We start from the raw sequence: 18,002 nt of genomic DNA on the forward strand, positions 1-18,002 counted from the left end.
TTCTAGAGAGAAATATGTCTTTGTTACAAATAAGCTCAATGTTTTGGAAGAGCTAGCTGCTAAAACAGAAACACTAGCATCAATGTATAGAATATTAGATTAATAACTGGGGTTACTTTTTTTTCTGTATACAGTGATAGTTTTCAGGGCACTCAAGCAGCATTGGAATAATTGTCAAAGTGCTTTTTGAAAATTGTATATTAAGAAAAATATTTGTTACTACAATGTCATAAAGGAGCTATTTTCATATGTTCATTTTTATCTAATTTCTACAATATTGGCAAAGTCCAAGGTTACTGATGTGTAAACTTTGTTTGTAAAGGTCAGTATTGATTCTGAGCATTCTTTCTTGCTATTTGTAGACTAGGTGCATTTAACTAATGTCATTTTTGGTACTTTTTATACGTGTCAAAGGAATTGCATAACACATTTGTAACTGCTGCTTGATCAATAAACAACTATAAAAATAATTTTAGCATTTATTAAAATTGTATTTAAATGGTCTTGCATACAGTCACACTTGGAATAACACTTAAACTTATAGTTAGATGTGATCACTTTAATATGCTTGCACTGTGTGTGTGTGTGTATATATATATATATATAATATACATGCTAATGAGAAACTAGTTTACACCATATCTAGTTATACCACATTGATGGTGGTTGAGGAGATTCCCCTATGTAAAGTGATTTGAGTCTCGAGAAAAGTGCTATATAAATGTAATGAATTATTATTATAGTGAGAATTGGGTCCTAAACTAAAGTGTTACCACATAACTCATGAAAAGTGGGATTGATCCACTGTTTATTTAATGTCTATTATAAGTCATTATGAAGGAATTGTATTCCATTTTAAATTTAGTTGTTGTAGGTTGTATTAGTGGAAGGGACATTCTTGTTCCCATAAAGCGTTCATGGAGAAACAGTTGTGTTGTGCATAAGTCATACATATTTTTGGTCATTTTTTATGTACGAAAAGCTGTAAAAGAGACGTGGGAGTGAAGCTTGAAGACAGACAATGGCAGTCGTTGCTGTGAGTTTACACCCTGATAACAAAACAAAACATGACATACCAAAATCATTCTTTTCCAACTCCCATCAATTCAGATTCCATAGCAAATATTATTATATTGAGTCAGATTGCGATTAAATTCAATAGAATTCAATTTTAAGTTTATTTAATTCGTTTAGTTTCCGCTTTAATGCTATTTCCTCCACTTTGCGTCGGGCGATTCTTTGCCTCCACATCATCCAACTTGCCGTGGAATATCCCTTACTTATCGCAAACCTTCCAGCCAATCAGAATTGAGTATTCAGACAGACCATGATATTGGACCCTGTCCATTCAAAAGCAAACAAACGTCATTTTTATGTGCGTCTATCCGGTTAGAGATAAAGGTCCACGTAGGCTATATGGAAAAGTTTATGATGCACAAGGCAGAATTTTATACTACTGGTCATTGAAAATACCCATCGCTAACTAACCACTTTATCGAGAAAGTTGCTTTTAAAAAGACAGTCACAGAATGATGCGATTGTGGGCAGGAAATGACAATCTCAGACAACATGAAAAAAAAATAAGACTGTGGGCAACTTCACACTTTCCTGATTGTGCTGTCACTTTCATGAAAGGGAAGTGGTGATTGTGCTGTTAGTTGCTATGCCATGATGATGAAACTGTGTTATCATCATTTATGCGTCCACAGATCAAGGATTCAGATATTTGCTTTTGAAAAATATGTCTACCATATCCAAAAGTGGAATATATACCTACCAGGTATATATTCCACAAAATTACTCAATCATACTTTTAGACCACACGTCTTGGATGGCACCCCCTTGTATGATAGGTATATATCCTACTTTTGGATATGGTAGACATGTTTTTCATATTTTACCTTTTCCAAAAGTGTTCCTAATGCAGAAAGGAACAGGCTATCTCCTTTACTCAAAATGTTTCCTTTGTGCAACAATGCAGCTGCATGTGGAAGAAGGACAATGTGCCACATGCATGCATAAATATAGTGAGTAAGCTATTTGCTAAGTCATGGAAAAAAAATGTATCAAGTCTGGCATCACTTGCTTTGATGTTAACTGACGCAATGCCATCCAAGACGTGTGGTCTAAAAGTATGATTGAGTAATTTTGAGAAACTGAAGTTTGTCGGAATTTAAATTGATTTGATAGATAATAACAGGAAAAACATTTCGTTTGAACTTAGTCCTATGATGACATGCCAATTAGCTTTGAAAAAAAAATTCGTTATTTCACTGAAGATCTGTGTGTAATGTTACCTCGATTACTTTCCATGTTCTTATAATGGAACAGAGGAAAGGGAAGTGGTCAAAAAGAATTTCTAAAGCCTCCGTGTGCATTTTCTCTTTTTGATTTTCCCTCGCAGAATCTTGAGGTGTAGGCCCTAGTCTAGAATAGATTGAGGAATCTGATATGAGTAAGTTTGGCTACATTTGTGGAATTAAATGCTTTATCTCTTTTCGGTTCCTGTTGCAATTTTGCAATAGAAAATTTGTAATTTATTAGAGCCAGACCGACATATCGGCAGGCCGATATATCGGCAGGCCGATATTATCGGCCGATATTAGGCATTTTCCAAAATATCGGTATCAGGAGTTATAATGGCCAATAAATGAATATTTAAAAAATAAAATAAAAATGGACGAAACGCGCTTGAACCATGTCATGAGTGTTGGAGTTGTATAGTTTGTCCACCAGAGGGCACTCTACACAGTCCCTGTTGGCAACACTCGTTGAGTTGGTCAAGACAATTAAAAGAACATCCCCATCAGTTCTCTTAACTCAAATAAGCATGACAAAATGTGTGACTATCCTGTCCAGTTTTGCTGAGAGTGAAGCGTAATTAGCTATTAGTTACGTTACGTTGTTACTGTGTAGTTGTCCTTTTAACTTTTGACAATGTGACTGAAGTATTTCTTTAATAGCGTGTGACAGTTATAGCAATGAGACGTATCATCTCTCCTTGGCCTGTTATATTGAAAATGTATGTTTTACAATTTGCAGTATGACTTTATCCATTGCTAAATTATGGCTCATCATTGACTAGCTAACCACAAAGCTAGCTAATGCCACTATCATCAGTCTGTTCTGTTGTGACAATAAAAGAAACTAATTTCTTTTTAAAATGCATTATCATATTATTTTAATTAAAACTCATAAATAACTACAAATAACTAATGTTAGGGAAATCTGTTAATGTTTTGTTGCGTGTTTCTGAAAATAAATAAATAAATAAAATAAAAAATATCGGCCGATATATCGGCATATCGTATTTTAAAACCAACAAATATTTGTATTGGTAACGGCCTTCAAAATCATTTATTAATTCAGTCGTGTATCACATTTATCCAACGTGAATTACAGTACGGTAAACTGCATTATGCTCATGACAATTCGTTTACGTTTTGAAGAATCTGCGCTCTAAAAAATGCTGGGTTCAGTGCCCCCTGGGTATTTTATTGGGTTATTCATTTATATTTTCCTAGTACTGGCTACTCTGCCTGGGTCAATGTAACCCAATGTTGGGTAGTCTGTGACTGTGCCAAACCGGTTAACTGGATAACTTTGTCAGCGTTCATTTTATTTTCTGTTCTGAGGGGAAACTTCCTGAATGAAATTAGGGTTTTACTACAATGTATTCCTATCAAATTATTACTGTACAAAGAGGAAAATGTCTGTATTCGCACATTTTACCTTTTCTTGTTTACATTTAAATCACAGCTAACATCTGCTGGCGCCACCACGACTTTTCACCTCCCGCCAAACGAATACGCGCAGAGCTAAAACACGACGCGACAAACTCCACTGACTATATAGTTGGAGCACTGTTGATCTAGTGCGAATTGAATAAAAAAAAATATTGTATTTTAAGTGTCCCTGTCAGAGATTTTAGAGTGTATTATTATTATTATTATTATTTAAAATGAAAGACCTTCAATATCAAATTGACTGACCCGGCACTGTCAAAAAACAAGCCAGCAAATGTAGGTTTATGTACAAAACTAACCCAGCATCTGTTCTGTCAAATATTTACCCAGTGTTGGGTTGCCAAATAACCCAGAAATTGTTGTTTTTAACCAATCATGTTTTATAGTGTGGCGAATTCATATGACCTGCATACCTTTTAATTCAATCTGTTCACGCTCAACTGAGGGTTGGGCTCCCAGGTAATGGGGAACACTATTACTGCATGTTACGATCAAATAAATGCAGCCTAGGCCAATTTATACTTCTGCGTCGAGGGTACGTCGTAGTGTACGGCGTTGGCTTCGCACGTAGGCGACGCCGTTGTGAGCATTTATACTTCTGCGTTCAGGTATTGGTTGCTCTGCAGTACTGCTCCGAAACGCTAGTAGGCGGCGGAGGGTTTTAATGTTCCACTGTGTTTAGATTCCTCGCGGCTAGGTTACTACAAGCAATAGCGACTGAAAGAGAGTGGATCATGTTGGAGTTGGAGCTTATTGGGGTGGAAAAACAGTGAAAATTACTAAAACTGAAAGGCAGAAATGAGAGAAGACGTCGGAGGAGATGGTACGTGTGGAAATGCGTGAGAAGGTACGTGCGGAAATGCGTATAAGGAAATACGATGCTACCAAGCCGACCAATCACCGATCTTGCGGTCCGCGTCGTCGCGACGTGTAGTTACATTTTTGAAGAGGTGCGCGTCAGGCAACGCGGAAGGGTACGCGGTATGGGACGCGTCTGTGCGTATGCTACGCCGTACCTACTGCGCGCACCCTACGCAGAAGTATAAATTGGCCTTTAGTGAGCATAGACTTCTTTAAAAAAACTAATTATTTCAAGCTTTTCAATCAATCAATCAAATGTGTAGAGCGCCTTACAACAGCCAAAAGGTGTACAAGGCGCTTTCCAGTAAAAACATCAATGGACAGTAGTGTAAGTGTACATAATAAGCAATTGAATCGAGACGGAAGCTACTTGTTAAAAGCTTGTCTAAATAGATGTGTTTTCAACTGCGATTTAAAAATACTCAACGTAGTAATACTTCGTAGTTGAGGTTGAAGTGCGTTCCACAGCCTTGGGCCTTGGACGGCAAATGACCGACCTCCAAACTTCTTATATTTGAACTTGGGAGTCACCAAACTCACCAAAAGAGGTGTGTTCAGAGGAGCGCAGGGTTCTGACTGGTTGATAGACCGTTAATAGTTCTGCGAGGTAGGCCAATCATACCATTGATGGCCTTGAACACGAACAGCAAAACCTTATACTCCACCCTGAACCGCACCGGAAGTCGAAGCCAGTGGAGCGAACGGAGGACTGGGGTGATATGAGAGCGTTTGGAGGCATTACAAAGGTACAAACGTGCTGCTGAATTTTGTACCAGTTGAAGGAGGGATTAAATCCAATGTAAAGGGCATTGCAATAGTGTACCCTCCAGCTGATGAAGGCATTCATGGCCTTTTCAAGGTCGGCTCTGGACAGAAATGGTTTGACCTTACTCAAGAGCCTCAACTGGTAAAAGCTCGCCTTCACGACTGCACTGATCTGTACATCATACTGCACACTCTTGTCTAAAATAACACGCACAATGGGAGCAAGCAAACCATAGACTGTAAAAAAAAAATGGACGACGCCCCTTCGCTCTTTTCCATCAGAGAGAACTGAAGCCGCAAGTGTCTCGATAGGGCGCTGACATCTTGGAACTTGAGTCTGCGCACTTGCGTTTTCGGGACCAGACGCGCGCAGGAAGTAAAACCGCGAAATCAAGGCCGCGCCCTCATTCTCGCTAAATCAAACGCAAGCACACGCCCCGCACTTTTATTAAATGGCCTCTGTCTGCTCCGTTCCTCTCCAATGATGTTTGCTGATTGCAGAACCTCGTTGAAATAAAGTAAATACAACTACTAACCACATGGTCAGTATTATTAAAAAAAAGTCGCACAGAGAACCTGTCAATCATGATGTCACAGCACCGTTTTTTATAGCATCAAATAACTAACTAAAAACAAACTCTTGAAATTACATCAACGTGATAGAAACTACAATAAATGACAGAAACAGATATGTGAAGTGTCATTTAATTGTTTAGTTGGCCTCGCGTCCCGTTGAATAACATGGGGAGGCGGGGTTTATGACTTATACTAGGACCGGTCACTGGAGGTTTGGGTTGAACAGGATGTCCTCAGTCTTTCCTTCATTCAGATGAAAGGAAATTCTGGGAAAGCCACTGTTTGATGTCCTGAAGACAGTTATGGAGAGAGGATCCAGCGCAGAACTCATAGAAATGGAAATTAACGTTGTGATTGGAGATGAGTTGACCAAGTGGCAACATGTACAAAGAAAACAGAATAGGACCGAGAATGGATCCTTGAGGCACACCGGAGGACAGAGGAGCAGGTGAGTAGGAAAAGTCATTTTGAATGCTATATAGTGTATACACAAAAGGAAGAACTGAAAAGGCTGTTTAACACCCAATGGGCTCTATGCACAGCGTTATTTCCGGTGAAGGATTAAGGATGCTCGATAACTTCCGCCGATCATCCGAGTCCAATGCAATACCGAGAATTTATATTGAATTTTATACTCCATGGTTATACTAATGAAACGTTAGTCACAAAAACAGATAAAACAGACACCCCTCGTTGTGTTTATGCTTCTTTTTAAAATTATATTAAATAAACATAACTATATATAAAATTACATCTAAACGTATGTACGTTTCGTTTCAAAGACGGGAGGACAGTAAATATTGAAGACTCTGCCATAATCCCGTTTTCTCCGGTTTTCCTCCGCTTTAATCTACACAACCGGAAATGGACGAGCATCCTTACGTCAAATGCGGAACTTATGCGTGCATATAGCCCATACAAGTATATTTTGGTTATCTATTCCAAAAGAGTTGTGAAGATCGCTGCTAAAAAATGAAACTGACTGTTCAATGTATGTGGTACTAAGTTTAACTCTTGGTCAACTTGAGCTTTAAACCTACAAACTTACAGCTTCCAGTGCAGATTGTCAAACATTATATTATTAATACAACACTTACTGTTGTACAGTATGTCTCTTCTCAAGAGCATCTCCATTTAATCATCCAACTTTGAATAGGAAGTGAATTATAAGAGAAGAGATACATATATATGCATCGTAATTCGCAGGAACTAATTCTTGTGTGACATCACATCTATGACAAACACAGTCAGAACAATTCAACAGAAAGCATGTGACATTATGCCTGTGTTTGTATGTGTTTGTAACAAGGGACAAAAGTCACAAAGCATCACAAAATTGAAATTCGAGGCAGCGTATATGCAACAAATTTTCACCGACTCGAGTCTAAAAGTAAAATGAGGGATTTCATAGGATTTAATCACACATCACACGATCAGAGCATTGCATGAGATGTGTTGTCATCAACAGTGATTATTAGTACCGGCATCCCAAGCACCTCAGATTTACCTACAGCCCGTTAAGAGTCTAAGCATTTGTCACATGTTCACTCAGGGAAACATCCACGAGCTCGACATGTCATACTTATTATCAGAGCATAATCATCCACAAAGAAGATAAGCAATTTTACGTCTTGGGTTAAATGAAAGTGCTTGTAAGATTTGTGTGTGTGATATCGACACATTTCCTTGTGACTAAGCAGTTACAGGCATATAAAAGATGGAAAGTTTTGAGTGATTTGACTGAAAACGTATCATACTCTGAAGAGTTTGCTCTAGCACCGAGAGTTACTGTGACTACTGTGAATTTTCATCATGGATCCAAAAACAGGTCAGTTAAATCTGTAATTCTTGTGTAAGAACCAGTTAACTTGCATTACAGTTTAAGCCTGACATTAACCAATGTACTTTTCTTTTTAGGACTTCTGATTTGGTGTTTTTTAGGGATGATCCTGGCAAAGACAAATGGAGACTGTAATTTTCAATCCCTCATAAAACGAACCAAATTTGAAATGAAACAAATATTGGGCGCTTTTGTAAGTATCAATCTTTTCCTGTATTTAATGAAAAAATGAGATAGAAATGCTGATAAGTTTGCTCAATATACATTACATTAGAATACGGCATTTATGCCACACTTTACAATGTCCGTGAAATATCAAACCAACAAACCCAGTGTACTATTACCAATTTTTACTGGATAAGAAGTTCTCACAGTGTCCTAGAAGAGATTTCAACTTGGTGTGAGATTTACTTTGAAACCCTTTCCAAAGTAAAGTAGAAAGAGTGACAGACTCCAATAATCTTAGTTTGATTTACAACTTCGAAAACTCATTTTTGTGTGATAAGTGGTAACATATTTAAGTGATAAGACATTTATGTTTATAACACGTAATGTATTTGCGTTCCATCTACACTATGATGACGATAATGATAATGACACATGAACATATATGTAGCTGTCCGAAAGATTTCTTTCTGAGTTCAGAATTATTTCTCTATCATTACATGGCATTTCATTTCATTAGATGGGTAACCCTTATTGACATTAGCATTAGCATTAGCATAGCGTCAACATTAGTTAATGTATTAACTATGAGCACTCCCTTTGTTACTTTATTTGTTCATCTTTGTTAATTAAAATCCAGCTGTTCATTGTTTGTTCATGTTACTCCACATTGCATTAACTAATGTTAACAAATACAACGTCTGATTATAATGATGTATTAGTAAATGTTCAAATTGACATTAGCAAATATGAATGAATGCTGTAGAAGTGCAGTTTATTATTAGTTTGTTAACTCATGAAACCTTATTGTAAAGACTTTACAATACAGTAAACCATCTTATGTTACAGTAAAGTGTTACCATAAGATGGTTTAACAGGACATAGCAGAGTTTGTTAATGATAGTTCAAAGGCTTTTTTTTAACTATTTAAAACCATCTCTCTCTCTCTCTCTCTCTCTCTCTTTAGCACAAAAATCATACTGAAAAACACAGACCATGGCCCGAACCAATTCCAGAACTTGACTTGAAGAACTTGACCACTGAAGAGAAAAGACACAGAGCTCAATGCGGACTTCACTACATGCAAGATGCAGTTGAGCTGATACGTGAACACCAAAGTGACCTAAATCATACATGGAATCCCATAAATATTACCATCCTCAAACACTTAACCTTTACCATTGACTGTGTTGAACTTAAAATAGGTCCATGCACAAACAGGACAAAGAAGCCCATCTCCTCGCCTTCACACACATTTGAAAGAATACAGTGGGGCGGTACTGTTCTTAAGATCTCTGTAGACTTTCTGCAAGAGTTGGCGAACTTCATCAACCATATGGAAGACATACGAAGACGTGCCAACCATACGGAATAATATTCAAACCAAGACGTGCTTTTGACGCTAAATAAAACAATTTATGGCTACTAGTCCATATTATTTGTCAACTGCACTTAATTTATTAATTTATGATTTCAATATTTTCTATTTTAAGTTAAAAGAAATCTACATAAAAGTATTTATCTTATTGTTACTTTATCTATATTGTTGTTGCATCAAATTCAATAGAATAAATTATTTATTATATATATTTTTGCACTTTTCAATGATTTGTATGTTTGTTGTGTAAGACATATTGTCACTCAGTTTTGTATTTTGTAATGTTACCTCATATGTTGTCAATACAATACAATAAACTTTTTGTTACAAATTCTCATAGCCATGTGTTAAATCCTCAGAATGTTAATTGCACACGCGGGAAGCAGGTGGTCGACTCAATCTTATTGCTAAGTCTGCAGTGCGATAATACTATAGTCTCAAGTGACCGTCATTAATCAAACTGTCATACGCGGCCTTGAAAAACTTGAGCTTGTTAATTTTCTAATTTCAGTGCAGATGTTTTTTTTTTCTTTTGGAATAATCAGGATGATTAATTGTTTAATAGTAGGCATGTATCCCCAAATGATTTCTTTATTTTGGCCGTTGGCAATTTTTTTTTTTTTTTAACTGTTTACTGAACAGTACACCAGTATTTGGAGGGTAAAAATCCACATTATTTTTAAGTTAAGAGCGGGTGCGGCCATTTGTAACTTGAATGTGTCAAGGCTTCTGGTCTCATTCGTTTCCAGTTATTTTAGATGTACAAAAACTGTTTGCTTTATATTGCAAATTTCATATTATTTCAATTTTATTACCGAAATCTTAAACACACTGGTTTGTAGTGCAAACTATTTTACCATCAACAGCATTTTAATATTCTTCTGGTCGGGTTAGTTGTAAAATACCCTGGGGTGAGATGTAACATTATGATCTCCACCGGGGTAATATGTATAAAATAAGAAATAAAAATTGATTTTGAAAGCTTTTTATTCAACACATGTTACAACTAACCCAAAGTTATAAACTTTTTTATTTATTTTTGAATAGATAAGACCCTTATTCATCGTCTGGTGTCGTTTAAAGCCCTTTGAAGCTGCACTGAAACTCTCATTTGGACCTTGAACCGTTTGGTTACCATTGAAGTGCATTATATGGAGAAAAATCCTGGAATGTTTTCATCAAAAACCTTAATTTCTTTTCGACCGAAGAAAGAAAGACATGGACATCTTGGATGACATGGGGGTGAGTAAATTATCAGCAAATGTTTTTTTTTAAAGGTGAACAATGCCTTTAATGGCTGTCTTGCTTGCAACATCCAACCAGTGCACTGAAAAATTTGCTCTCTAAAAGTCCCACAATGCACCCTGAAAACTATGGCTGAATCGGAAATCGCCTAAACCCTCAACCAATATTTCTTATGTTAGTCCACGAATACAGATCACTCGATTGAGTGAATGAAAACAAGTACGTCGGCTTGATATCATTCATCGGATTGAATGAGTGCACTCGAAAACGTCCACTTTGGTTTCAGCTGTTCCCTAATAATGCCCTATTTGAGGGTAGTTATTTTGGATTCAGTTTTTGTTTCCCTAATGGAAGTTCTGAAGCCAACTCGCTACACAATGATACGCGACCGATGTTTTTTATTTTTAAATACAAACCATTATTTAATTCTATATCTTACCATAAACATACATTGCTAGACAGGAAATTAACATAATCTAGCAAACATATCATTTATTTACGGCTGGAATGTTGCATGTATATGTAACAAGCAAAGTATTTATCATAATTTGCTTTAAATAACAACAACAAAACAATACTGTGAGAAAGATGGCAGTTCTGCTTTTACCAGTAGTGATGTTTTACAATGAAGATGAATGAGTCATCGGTGTCCCAATCAAATTTAAGTAACATATAGCAGATCACATGCAAGGTTGTACAAGTCGGAGCTCTCACAGACCCTGTGTGTGAGGGGTGATGCTGTCGAAACATCTGAGGTGCTTTCACGGTTTCCATGAGTGTTTTAGCATGAATCGACAACACAATGACTCTTTCGGGAATCCCACTCAAAGATAAAATTAGCCAGGCTACCGATATGTGACCTAATCTTTAGCAGAAAATAGAAATGGGCGGACACTTTGATGAGATGTTCATCACTGATGAGGTAAAAATAGATACTATGCACATATGCAGTGTAAAGTCTCTTTATGATTCTGCATTCAGATTATTTTTCATTTTGGCCCATCGGGACCCCTGAGAAGACCTCCAAGAAATCTCCTTCATTATTCGAGGTTGGTTCGCTGACAGACAGAGTCATATTGGCAGAAGTTCTGGTGGACTCTCTCCGTAGCAGTATTTCGCCTGCGGGTTCCTGTAGGTGTTTTCATGTTGGACGCTCTGAAATGACACAATAGCTGGGGTATTGCCATGTATTCTTATCTGGAACGCCACAAACAAGCTGACATAGAGAGTAGAGCCCGACCGATAAAGGATTTTGAAGGCCGATACCGATACAAATATTTTTATTCGGCCGATATTTTATTTATTTATTTTAAACTGGACGTGATAGTCACAAATTTTGTCATGCTAATTTGAGTTAAGAGAACTGATGGGGATGTTCTTTTAATTGTTATTCAAGCAATGTATGTATCGTGCCCAACTCAACGAGGTTTGCCAACAGGGACAGTGTAGAGTGCCCTCTGGTGGACAAACTATACAACTCCAACACTCATGACATGGTTGAAGTGTGTTTCGACCGTTTTTATTTTATTTTTGAAATATTCATTTATCGGCCGTTATAACTGCCGATACCGATAGTTTGGAAACTGCCTAATATCGGCCTGCCGATATATCGGTCTGGCTCTAATAGAGAGTGTGTGACGCTCACCAGTGAGGATGTACGACACTTGGCAAGACACAACTCGAAATGATCTTCCACTGCAGTGAAGAGGTTCTGGAACCCTTCTGCGGCTCGGTTTAGAAAACGCTCCAAAAGAGGTTGCTGATGGGAAGAGAGAAGCAGGAGACAGAGAGTTTTTGTCAGAGGGGAGTTTCCAACGAGAGTGGCCTGATTTTCGGATTCCGGTTAGGTGACGCATATCTAGTGATCATGAACTTAGAATTGTTTTTAGATCTTGCATGTTTTTGCAAAAGGATAGTGTCATCAAAATACCAATGCAACATTTATTAATAGCAGCAGAGTTGTCCACCACACATTGTTTACAGACTGATTACAGATTTTCAGCTGCAACCAATGTAAAAAAAAAAAAAAAGACAAGTGTGTCAAGTACTGGCATATACACATATAAATTTTTTTTTTTATATATATATATATATAGCTATTTTTGTTTCTAGTAACTATGTAATAATGCAATCATAATGAGCAACTTCAGAACATGTTGCAACGCATGTCTGCTGTTGTTTCAGCATTTCTGCTAAACGGAAAATACAAACCACAATGTGTCTCAATGTTTTTTGAAGTGGCATTTTACAGTTAGACTGAATACTGTATGACATTGCAAGTGACCTAGTGGTGCGTGCTTTTTGCCACAAGTGTAAGATTAAAAAAAAAAAAATCCTCACTTGCCTGGTTTATGCTACTATGAGCCAGACTGATCTCATGAAATGGCATATGTATGACACGCCAATTCGTATTTCCATTTTTGGCGTACTATCAACACGCATAATCGCTTTTCAGCGTGTTTATGACTTAAAGGATTAGTTCACTTTTGAAAAAACTTTTGCTGATAATTTACTCACCCCCATGTCATCCAAGATGTCCATGTCTTTCTTTCTTCAGTCGAAAAAGAAATTAAGGTTTTTGATGAAAACATTCCAGGATTTTTCTCCATATAATGGACTTCAATGGGAACCGGATGGTTCAAGGTCCAAAAGATAGTGTTAATAACAGTTTCAGATGCAGCTTCAAATGTCTTTAAACGATATCAGACGATGAATAAGGGTCTTATCATGCGAAACGATCGGTTATTTCAAAGCTTATTCCAAAAATGTAACTTTTCTAAGGACAAATGCTAGCCTTTCTCCATTCTGTGAGGCGCGTTTGTAACGTCACGCAATATGTAATTACGTTCAAAAGGTCACGGGCGACGTAGCCGGAAGTACAGAATCAAAATCGTCCGACATCGTTGTTTTACCTTTTAATTCCTTTTTTGTAAACGGCGTTTGAGTTAGTTTTCACGTTCAACCTATGCGTTCAACTTGTAAACACTGACTCTGTACTTCTGGCTACGTCGCCCGTGACCTTTTGAACGTAATTACGTACTACGTGACATTGCAAACGCGCCTCACAGAATGGAGAAAGGCTAGCATTTGTCCTTAGAAAAGTTACATTTTTGGAATAAGCTTTGAAATAACCGATCGTTTCGCATGATAAGACCCTTATTCATCGTCTGGTGTCGTTTAAAGACATTTGAAGCTGCATCTGAAACTGTTATTAACCGTCTTTTGGACCTGAACCATCCGGTTCCCATTGAAGTCCATTATATGGAGAAAAATCCTGGAATGTTTTCATCAAAAACCTAAATTTTTTTTCGACTGAGGAAAGAAAGACATGGACATCTTGGATGACATGGGGGTGAGTAAATTATCAGCAAAAGTTTTTTTCAAAAGTGAACTACTCCTTTAACGTTACATTACTGTATATATAAACCCCAACCCCGTCCCTAAACCTACCCGTCACTGGGGTTAATACCATTTATGAGTCTTCCCCTACCATCCTAGGAAAAAAATATCGCTCCCCAGATGTAAATCTACATTTTGCTTTGTTTCGCTCTGACATTTAACGGCGTGTACATACACGCAGAATCACGCGGACGTTTAACGGGGTAGACATACACACATACACGCGGATAGCTCAAAATGCGTATAGATAACACACCACTTGACTTGAAAGTGGCGTGTATGTTTACGCAAAAGTCATGATATCATGTTGTCTGAGCAATGTTTGAACTTGAGCACTTCTTGTCCTGTTATTGCCTCTTCACAATGACTTGTTTGTATGTAAATGTAACTAATAGTAGTACCACTTTCACTGTGTGTGTGTGTGTGTGTGTGTGTATATATATATATATATATATATATTTATATATATATATGCACACCATGACGTAAGATGTAAATAATAAGTATAAATAAATAAAAATATATAATAAATCAATAAAATAATATAGAAATAATACAAATACATCATATACACTAACCCAAGTATGAAAGCATTTAATAGACATAAAAAGAAATTCCTTATTATTACAAAATTAATCTACACTTTCTCACTCCACATACAGTTCATTTTGGACCCTGATTACAACCATTATAGTAAAAAGTTTTTCATCCATTGCTGGACTGTTTAAAAGTAATTCAGACACTATGAATAATAATAAAAATGAAAATACCTTATCAGGCTGGAGGCAGCAGGAAACACAGAACTCGTAGATGCTACAGCATCCATTGGCCAGACAGCTTTTACAGACATACTGGCTTGAGCTGGGAGAATTAACGTTGCAACATCCATTCACCAGTAAATCCTTCCTCTCACACACATAACCTGAAGAAAAAGAAACAGGGTCATACATGTGAATACACATAAGCCCAGAGACGTGTTTCAAAAAAAGGAGATGCACATCAAACATGGCGTGGTTAGTGGATGTGAGTGTCATTATAATTCAGTCTCCCCTCTCTGTACCAATACTTTACAGTCACGCTCCTCATCTGTTTTTAAATGCAATCCCATAAAAAGACAAAATGCTCTCCAAAGGCAATAACAATCTAGTTAAAATTGCTATGACCCTGTATTTCCCTTAAAAAATACTGTGAAAGTACCAGTTCTACCTATTAACAAATGCAATCACCTTATAAAACTGTGGTCCAAAATCAGGTGAATCTCACAACTAACACTCCAGATTATTACCGTTTTGTATTTACCGTATTGTACTCCAGAATTGTATTTTGTACCAGAATTTTGACACTATTTTCATGACAAATTTCATTACCGCAGAATGGACAAATTATACATTTATTTACGCGTTTGATACTGTACTACCTTAACACTGATTTTAAATAATAATGAGAAAAAAAAATGCATTTTACAGATTGCAGATTTCAGTAAGGCTCATTTTAAATATCAATAATGGAATACATCCCAGATTACAGTAAGTATTAAAGTAATCAATGAATCAATGAATAATCCTTATTTAAAAAAACCCTCAAAGTTGAATTGGGTTAATGAGAACTAGGGCAAAATGTGCATTTAAAAAAAAACTAAAACTTTTTATGTACATAATTTAAATGTTCTTGTTTTTGATTGTGGGGGTCAAATAGGACTCGGACATTGGTTCTTGAGATTCCCCCCAATATTTAACAATTTACACAGCGCAAGTTTCAAGGATGGAAATGACACCAGTAATTACAATAAAGCACACTCTTTAAAAGGTAGGGTAGGCAATTTTGTGATACTGGTTGAAACTCTTTTCACATCCTGATAGCAATCAACAGAAGTGGTCTGAACAGTCCCTCCAGGATTTCACGATTTTTTTTTTTTTTGTGATTTTTGCGATCAAAATGACTGATTTTGTGGTGGTAATTTCCAAAAATTTGTGAAAAAATTTGCGATTTATATATAACATTTACCATAATACTATTCAGTCCTTCCAGAAAAACACAGAGTTTTTTTGTGATTGTTGCGGGCAAAAATTGATTGATTATGCGGCCCGTTTTCTTTAAAAATGCGATGGAATATGCGGGATATTTATGCAATTTTGAAAATGGAATTTCCAAAAATTGAGGGAACTTGCAAAAAAGAGATGAAAAAGAGAAAGAGAAAAAAAGTGATTCCCCCAACATCCTGTTCTCACTAGGCTAGTGTAAGAGTTATTTCTTATTACTTCCTTTGATAAGCAAGCATACTACACCATAGAAAGTGCTGGGAATATTTAATTTCTCATCTTGTTTTATTTCAGACTGTAACGAGTGTAAATAAGGTGTGGCCCCTTTAAGTGCTGCGCGCTCCCTGTTGAACTCTCTGCAGTGTTATATGTGCGCCTCGAACACCCCAAGTGTGCGGGTAATTTCTGTTTGATGCTACTTCTTTTATCTTATGTTGTTTATTAAGTAACAATGTGACGGTAGAACGTGTGACAGACAGTTATACGAGTTCGATTTGTGAGATGTCAATCGCCTCCGTGAGTCTGTCTGGCGTTGCGTAATTGCGTCACTTCATAACGTTCCCATGGAAACAGGGGGAAATGGCTGCTCTTGTGTGAAGCAAACGCAACATTTTTCAAATTTCTGCTAAGATACATGTGACTTTTTTTGCAACGAAAATGCGAGGATTATGAAGTTATGCAAACCCCGCATATTTTGCACGGAAATCGGCAATTTATGCGACGAAAGTGCGACGTATTTGAAAAAATGCGGCCCCCGCATAAATATGCGGACTTTGGCTGATTTTGCATTGAATTCAGCGATCGCATAATCACGTTTTCCTGGAGGGACTGTCTAAATATTAAAACGTACTTATATCGTCTGTCTCAGGACCAAAAAATGTCCGTCCAATCATTGCATTTGCCCCGAAAAGCTAGCTGTCAACATATATTTCAATACCTCTATGCACCCTTCCTTTTACACTTCCTCCTGGACCAAAACAATGAGCTTATGCTGCGTTCACGTTCACGCCATGTTGTAATTGTAATTACTAGATGCTCGCTACCCGGAGCTGTTCACGTCCACAGCCTCGGATTATGCGTTTCTAGGTCAAAATTAAACTGCAGCGGTCAGCTGGTACAACTAGAGCTCTGTAAGTTGTTCACGTTCAATATTATTGTAATGTTATGTTCTTTGAGACATGAGGTAATTTAATGATGTTTTATGCGACACTGCTGAGTGCGTTCGTGTGTTTTGAAGGAGGTATGGCTTTGGACTGAAGGGAGGGTGGGAACTCAGGCTTTCAAAGCTAGCTTGCTATTGCTCGCCTCTGCGAAACTGCCTACCCTACCTTTAATGCATCACGGCTGTGTTGTGAATAGTTGGCCAAGGTGGTGAGGGGATGACCACTTACCCAGTTCATCAGTGAGAAGGCTCTTTCCCTGAATTGAGTTTCTGCACTGTGAGATCTGCCTGCTGCTGTTGCCCAGAATGAACTTGACTTTCCACTGGATGGGGTGATCTGAGTCCCTCGCCTCCAGGAGGGTCCGATCCCGGATGGTTCGCTCCTCCTGTACACATCACGTCACACACAGAACATCATTCCTTTTCCAATACATGGTTCGTCCCCTCTCATAAGTTGAGATGAGCAAGGGCCTATTGCTGGTCAAGCTAGTTAAAAGACCCCCTGTAGTGAAAATCAAGTTTTAAAAGTCATTTATTTGATTATGTGGGGTTTTTAATATAATTTAAGATAAGCCATGTGCAAATTCACCATATTGCTAAATATTTTCTCTTTACAACTGCAGTGTACCAATACTGCCCTACAAAGCAAAAAGGCAGTAACTACGCAGAGTGCAGAACTGAGAAAAATGACTTTTGCCAGGGCTTTTTGCAGTTACTGTACAAACGACTACCATTTTTCTGTAAAACGACACGCATTTAAGATAAGATGTTTTGTCATATAACAAAGGATGCCTTGAATGTCTTAAAAATTGTAATAATTAATGCT

The 18,002-nt window shown here is 37.3% G+C and overlaps 1 protein-coding gene across 1 annotated transcript; it reads right to left on the minus strand.

Annotated features, from left to right (window-relative positions):
• Nucleotides 1–11,647: 11,647 nt before the first annotated feature.
• Nucleotides 11,648–17,910, minus strand: spring1 (SREBF pathway regulator in golgi 1). The gene is made up of 5 exons (XM_089130704.1): nucleotides 17,902–17,910; nucleotides 17,406–17,562; nucleotides 14,746–14,897; nucleotides 12,222–12,335; nucleotides 11,648–11,773 (listed from the first exon to the last, which is right to left on the minus strand). Exons 1-5 carry the CDS (start codon nucleotides 17,908–17,910, stop codon nucleotides 11,648–11,650), a joined length of 558 nt encoding a protein of 185 aa, XP_088986830.1.
• Nucleotides 17,911–18,002: the final 92 nt, after the last annotated feature.

This window comes from Pimephales promelas, chromosome 4, assembly GCF_988280905.1.
Source record: "Pimephales promelas chromosome 4, fPimPro1.hap1.1, whole genome shotgun sequence".
NCBI classification, from domain to species: Eukaryota; Metazoa; Chordata; class Actinopteri; order Cypriniformes; family Leuciscidae; genus Pimephales; species Pimephales promelas.